Raw genomic sequence first — 7,993 nt, forward strand, 5'->3', positions numbered from 1 at the left:
AAAACTGGAGGCAACAGAACAGAACAGGTAATTTAGTCCTTTCATACACTGTGGTTGACTGTGTGGCTTTGATGTTAAGCGTCGCTCTCTCTGTAGTCTTCAAAGGAAATCTTTGCTAGCTTGTGATTGGTCAGATGTTTTCCGCTGAGCTACCTTTAATTTCACTATGAAATAGTCCAGGGGTGTAGAGATCGTAAGTGATCGGAACCTCTGGAGTATCGAGAATGACTATAGCGTAGGTATAGTTGTAAGCCTTCTCGTTAAATATGGTTTTCGAACCTTAATTTTCTGTGAATTTAAAAATTCGCCATTATCTTTTTATTTGTCCGTTTTTACCAGTGAGTGTTTCCTAGTAATTCATTACGTCCTTCAATAATTTTATGTTTACGGACCATTATGCATATGTTTGTATTTCCCGGAGAGCATCTTTAAAAGTTAGTTGTTGCTCCAGGTACTCAATGGTGTTCAGCCTCTGCTGTAACGTAAATTTCTCTTTTTGTTGTCATTTTTCTGTTACATCAAATACTAAACGTCTGGGATCACTATTTTTGGTAGATCGTTAACAAATACAAACAGTAGTCGTCCAAACTCGAATCCTTGACGGATTCCTAGAGACGTCTACCATTTAAGGTTAAACCTATACCAGCCTTAGCCATATCACAGGGACCTGGCACGATTTTTTAAAACTAACAGTATACATATATATATGTATAGTATTGGTTAAAAATATTCGTGCCAGGTCCCTGTGTGCCATATCTAGTTCCACCTGTTATTTAGCAGATATCAAGCTGTATGGATTTAGTAACTGGATCTACTGTATGGATTTAGATCCAAGTAAATTAACGAAATTTATTAAATCATTTAAAAAAAATAAAAATAACCTGAATATTTATACTTGCCACCAAAAGAGTTATTCAAGCGTTTTGATGACAGCGATCCAGAATTAATTTAAAATTAAAATCAGCAAAAGAATATCCGGCATTGTTTTTATTGACAGCAAGAGTAACTTCCCCTGATTAAAACATTTTTTTTATAATTTTTATATTTTAAAATGACTTATAAATCATAAGGGCAATAAAATGCATAATTTTAATTTTAATTTGTATAGCATAAAACTCATTTTATTACTTATACAGATTATCAAATTTATGATTGTTAATAAATTATTTAATATTTTGTTTGAAAATTTGTATAATGTATTCTCTATCATATAACAACTTTTATTAACAAAATGCATTAAGTTTACGACGGCGCACGGTGCACGACGTTATATTCCATTAAGGTTTTAACGGTCATCTGCACTTTATTACGTTTGAATAAATTTTTCTTACCTGCTTGAATAGCAGGTGAATAAAAGATATGATAGGTGCACCTAGAAAGCTTGGATTTAAACGATTTTAAAACTGTATTGCTTGAAAGGGATCCAATAAAAAACGAATATACCCACAAGTACTTGTAGACATGGATATGTTATCTATGTAATTATTTTGTAAATAAAATTTTTAATGTGATAGTAATTTACATATGTTGGAATTACCATGTTCGATATTTGAAATGCTAAAATGTTACAATGATATGCCGGCTTCATGTATAAAAACAAGTATCTCGCCTTATAAACTTAGTATTTATAAGTCCGAGATACGCGTGTTTTTAAATATGAAGCATATGTTTGTAATTATCGTTGTATAGAACATGTAATTCCAACATATGTAAATTTCTATTAGTTCCCAAGTACCCGAGTAAATACCCAGATAATCATACATATAACATAATTCTATTTCTGTATAAAAGCAAATTCTTTTGCCTTCAAAATTTTACGTCATATTTAGCACATATCATGGTTTCAGACTGAGAAAGTTCAATATCAATGTTCGCTCTATGATCCCGGCCGGCATCCTCGATACTCCGGGGGGTTCCGATCACTTACGATCTCTACACCCATAGACTATCTGATATTAAAATCTTAAAATGAGCTCCTTTTCTTTTTGCTGTCGTTTAACACGCTCATTTTAAGAGACAAGTGATTCGGTCTGTACCTTTACATTGGAGTATGATCTGAAATTTGCTAATTCTAAATTACGAACGAATATCCTTGCTAACAGATGGGAAACATTTCATATCTTCCAAGTCAGTATAAGTGCACAATCATTGAACACTTACCATCAAAGGTACCTACCTGAAATAATATTTTAAAATTAATTCATTTATAAGTTGATATGCCCTACAGATGTATCAGCATGATCCATTTGGTGCTAACTATTTTGCATAATAGTAGATATCACGCACTGAGAAACTGCCAAAAGTGACCAAATGGCACCGATTGAAATCTAGATTTTCATTTTTTCCCGGGGGATACTCCCCCTCCCCCGAACCCCCTCCAACATTCTTCTCGCGCCTGCGGCGCTCGACTAAAGAACTGCTACATATCCAACAACCTTCAGCTGCGCTCCTTAAGTGTATGGGAATCGTTTCATAAACACAGACATTCGATGATTTAAAAGCGGATCCAGACGATGTACAATCATATGTGTGGGTAGTACAGATATGACACTTGAGATTTCTTTGTATTTCTTAATCAACAATTATATGTAACCCTAGTGAATACGACCCGCAATATATACCACTCGCCTAGAGAGCACATGTAATTCTCATTAAATCAGAGGTCCATGGGTCCGTATCAATCCCTAACGGCATACACAATACCCAAGGGGTTACTGTCGCTGAAAAAAAATGTATTACGACCGGTACGTACAACTGTATTTGACAGTTGAGCGTTACTCTATCTGTAATCTTCAAAGAAAGTCTGTACAGGCCTGAGATTAATTAGTAAATTTCTCCTGAACTGCCTCAAGTTTTACTATGAGCTAGTCCAGGGATGAATATAACGTCAGTGATAGTGACGTCAGTAATAGTAATCCCTTTAGTATCGAGGATGCCCTATGGAGGCAGTGTGGAACGAATATACTTATCCGGTCTATACTATACCTTACGGACGGAAGACGACACCAATTATCTGTCTAAAAGTCTTTTGAGCTACAATATTAATAGTGAAGCAAGTGAAACCCTGCATTCTGTTGAATAGATGAAGTATGACACCAAAATAAAAACCTTCATCTATATGAATCCATTTTTTTCTCTTTAAAAGGAGACATTGTTTTTTTTGTGACACATTTCCTCTTTCACTTATATTTTAGAGCGATACTTTAAAATATTTGTCATTACAGGAAGACGTTATTTTTATATTGATATAATATTATTCCGATGAGAAAACAAGCATTTCATATGGTCTTTCGATATATTTCTGTATTCTATATCTTAGATGTTATTTCTAAGCAATTTTAATCAAAAACACCAGTAAGTATTGCAGGTCAACAATGGAATCGAGTCTGGGAGCTGCGTACAAGTTTGCATCTACGTCGTTTGAAAGCTTGCAAAAGACCAAGATCATGTCTTTTTCGTATTAAAAACCAAATAATTTTCATTTTTAAAGTAGGAAAAATACATCTATTTTATATGTCCCATATACTTCATAAAATAAAACGAAAGATTCAGAAAAATACTTCTGAGGCAAGTATTTGTGTATATAACAACATCCGGAAAATCAAAACCGAAACTCCGTTACACTCGTTAGAAATCCAAACGTTTGCAGGACGTTGACAATACGCTTTACCTACATCTTTGTTTTCAATTTTAAAATAATATTTAAATCCGAATAAATCAAGATGAGTAAGGCCCATCCACCAGAGCTGAAAAAGTAAGTTTACTACGAAATATATTTGCCTTTGTTTACAATCATCATATTGCTTCCAAACGTTCTTTTGTAACAAATATATGCATTCATGTCGACTGTGTTTTTGCCGGGTCCAGATACCAGTGTTTTCTTTCAATTGATATTATTGTAAACACACACTGCTGTTCCAACGTTCCCCTTGAATCAGAGCGATTAAAATAATTATATGTTATTGTTAAAGAATTGTCATAATATATGCCTTAGACATAGCGATTTGTTTACACCTGAGTTCAGCAATCTTGGCCGTTTTCGTTTATTAGTGGACAACCGGTTCGACCGCAGTTTAATTATTTACATGCTTGTGAGAGCTTTGTCAAGGCTCGTTTGAAAACAATATAAAAACCACCAGATCCTCTTTAAATCATAAACGAACAACTAGGTCCAAACAGTCAAACCGTATAATCGAAAACGGCCCAGTTGAAGTTGCAATCGCTGGTGCTTTCCAAGGGCTTTGTTATTTACATGTGACCAAAGATTAGCACAGTTGTCTAGCTGTTCCTTTATCTGTTTCTCATAACCTTCTTGTTTTAGAAGATTACACGGAGTACTCATTTAAATATTTTTTTTTTAGAAATCTAATTTAATAATAGAACTACTATATTTCGATAACCAAATAATGTGATTAAACCAGCCTTTTTCAAGGTCTTCAAACTGCTAATTAGACTGTGTTTCAAATTAAAAGTCTACTTTTGACATCTAACAGTCTAATACAAAATTAAATATGTGATTGTAAACTATCATTAATGTTAACGTTTTTGTTTCAAATTTCAGGTACATGGAAAAGAAGCTGACTCGTGAGTATAACCTTTTTGAAACTTATATGATTCAAATGTGTAAAAGTTTGTGCACAAGCCAAAACCCTGCATATGGGAAGCATGTAACAGTCCTGCATTTGAGTAACAGTTATAACCATAATGGTTATTTGAGTAATTAGGTTGCCCAAATGCGATGATAATGAAAACGCACGAAGTTGTTTTCAATTAATACCAAAAAAACATTTGTAGGATTGCATGTACACAACTAATCCCTATTGAGATTCCTCCTCTAGACTCTTTTATATTCGGACGTCTGATAGATGTCTCTCGTCGGAATCCCTACTCGAGCCTTCTAAACTTTATTCTGGAAAATCAAGTCAGGTTGACCTACCTCTTGTAAGGGTCGACTATTACAGAAATAATCCAACTGCAGTGGTTCCCATACTGGCACACATCGCTAGTGGAGATATTTTTCTCTCCATACGCACATATATTATTTAGTGACACATATTAAAAACAAAGAACCATCCCATATTGTAAACAATGTTATGTTCCATCGCTACTTTGAGCAGCCATTTTGAAAGTCCCTCTCTGTCATGTGACCGCTATAGTCTGTTTCAATAAAATTCATTACCTGTATAACCTTATTCCATTCAGTGTAATAGGCGTTATCTGGAACGCACTATAGTGGTCATGTGACAGCGAGGGACTTTCAAAATGGCTGCTCAAAGTAGCGATAGAACAAGACATCGTTTGCAAAATGAGATGGTTCTTTGTTTTCAATACATGTCACTTCATATTAAATGTGCCTTTTGAGAGAAAAATATCTCCACTATCGATGTGTGCCAGTGTGGGAACCACTCCAGTTGGATTATTTCTGTAATAGACCCTTACAAGAGGTAGGTCAACCTGACTTGATTTTCCAGAATAAAGTTTAGAAGGCTCGAGTAGGGATTCCGACGAGAGACATCTATCAGACGTCCGAATATAAAAGAGTCTAGAGGAGGAATCTCAATAGGGATTAGTACACAACCTGTAGAAGAACAGGCAAAATCTGTCAAGTGTTATGCATTGGCCTGTTTGAACCAGCTGGGATATCACCAATCATTTATATCTATATTATTTGTTTGCCATTAATTATAAGAATAATGTCATTCATGGTCAAGAACGTCAACAATTTTATAGAAAAACACGCCTGTGTTAGACTTTGACATTACATATATATTACTATAATCTTAGTTATAGCTTCAGAAACATTAACTCATGTACCTGTCATTTTTTTAACAATATTACTAAAAAAAATCCATGTCTTTCTGTTGATAGTGAAACTCAATGGAGGAAGACAAATCACAGGAATTCTACGTGGATTTGACCCATTTATGAACTTGGTAGTGGACGAAAGCATTGAAGACTGCAAATCTGGAGAAAAGAATTCTATAGGAATGGTGGTAAGTTGGAGGAAACTGTCAAAAACATGTATCCACTATAAATACAAGGGTTTCAATATCAGGCAGTACCCAGTACTTTTTGCTGGTTAAACCTGACTGGTACCGTCTGATTTGGGCTAAATTTGAATACATTAGATAGCATATATATATAATATAGTATAGAAAAGAACCTCCTGAAATTGCAATTGTATTGCCTCTCCTGAAAAATAATGAAACCCATGACTATAGAGTAGGGCTGGATCAATATATCAATATACTGATACGTATCGGTTTTCAGCAGTGTATCGAATATCGATACACAAACATGCTGTATATCGCTGTATCGTTTTAACAACTCAACCTACTGTTTTTGTTATAGAAATAGGAAATTCCAAACAAACTTTATTCTAAAACATCATTCAAGTAAGAGCATTTCAATCAAAAGCAAGTGTTTAAGGCATCTGTGTCACCTAGATGGATTAGAAATGTCTTTTCATAACTAAGAATACGAATTGACAGAAATTAATTAACACAGATGATATACCAGTCTAATGTTTGGTAGATTTTTCCCATGTTATAGAATGTTTTAACATCAAAATTATCTTTTATTGTCACAATATTCAAACACAATGGTGAACTGAATTTGAAAAAAGGTCGACTGTATCGTCAATACGTATCGTTTATTGTTTCAGTGTATTGTCAATACATATCGTATCGTTTTAGACCTTCCAATACCCTGCCCTACTATAGAGTAATAATCTAACAGTATAACTGGATCAGGAATGTTGATAGCTGGCATTCAACAAACAATGCGAGATCAATTTGCTCACAAAATATTGACATGACCCTGGATACCTTTCTACAAGCTGTTTAATCTACAACTAAATATTTTTTAATGTCTAACTCAAACAAATAAACAAGATAGATTTTATCGGATTAGTTTTATTAGCATGAACAGCATTCTCCATCTCTAAATTTATTTAGCAGTAAGTACAAGTACTGTGGCTAGACTAATGTGTTAATATTTGGAAAATTAAATGGATGTTACTTTGCATTTTTGGAATGTTTTTATTTTAAAGGTTGTTCGAGGAAACAGTATCATCCTTCTGGAAGCCTTGGATCGTGTATGAAAGTACCATGTAGCTATGTAGGGAGCGAAAAGTGGAGTATGTCAAGAGTGTGGATGTGTACGCAACAGATGTGGAAATGAGTGATGGACTGACAGACTAAATAATGTGGACATATTGAAAGCAGGCTTATCTATTGAAAACTTTCATTTTATAACACTGTCAGTGTGACATATACATTCTGTGTAATTTTTTAACAGATCTGCGTACTGTTGTTGCGAATTGAGAAGTATCAATTTGAAGTCATGGATCATCAACTTTTCATCTCATCATGCTCTGATTCGTCATTACCTATAGTTCAGAACTGTCAAACTTTTGATTTTGAATAGAATAACAGTTTCTTGTGATGTTATACATCTTGTTTCGGAAAGAAAATTCCGACTAAAGTGACTGAGGGTTGAGTATGCAGCTCTCTGATATTAAAGTAAGCCTCGTTATGATCAGGTTTGAACAAATGTTTCATATTTGTTTTCTATGTGTGATTGTTAGTTTTAATTAAATGGAAGAGTGAAAATATCAAATTTCTTTTATATTTATATTCAATATACCCATTGATGGCCATATATGTTGCCCACCAAAATTCTTTGTCTTATGAAAATGATACCAGTATTTCAAGTTGTACATTTGAAATCATTAAAATTACATCTGTTTATCATGAAGAAGCAAGTGAGACAATATTATTTGGAATCAAATATTGTCTATTGAAAATACTTGGTGATGATCATGATAACAAATTTCATCAATTAGAAAGATGGAAGTATTGAATCGACATAAAATGTCCTGATATTCAATATAACCCTGGTCAGCAACATGTAATTTAATTACCATGCAAGAAAAAACTTTTCCTGTTATCTGGACTATCACTCCTTGGTACTTAGAAAAATTTGGTGTATG

The 7,993-nt window shown here is 33.9% G+C and overlaps 1 protein-coding gene across 1 annotated transcript; it reads left to right on the plus strand.

Moving 5' to 3' along the window:
• Positions 1–3,616: 3,616 nt before the first annotated feature.
• Positions 3,617–7,620, plus strand: LOC138335208 (probable small nuclear ribonucleoprotein G). Its single transcript, XM_069284190.1, has 4 exons — positions 3,617–3,754; positions 4,562–4,584; positions 5,869–5,993; positions 7,052–7,620. The coding sequence occupies exons 1-4, from the start codon at positions 3,723–3,725 to the stop codon at positions 7,100–7,102; spliced, it is 231 nt and encodes a 76-aa protein (XP_069140291.1). The 5' UTR covers positions 3,617–3,722; the 3' UTR covers positions 7,103–7,620.
• The last annotated feature ends 373 nt before the right edge of the window (positions 7,621–7,993 follow it).

This window comes from Argopecten irradians, chromosome 11, assembly GCF_041381155.1.
Source record: "Argopecten irradians isolate NY chromosome 11, Ai_NY, whole genome shotgun sequence".
NCBI lineage: Eukaryota > Metazoa > Mollusca > Bivalvia > Pectinida > Pectinidae > Argopecten > Argopecten irradians.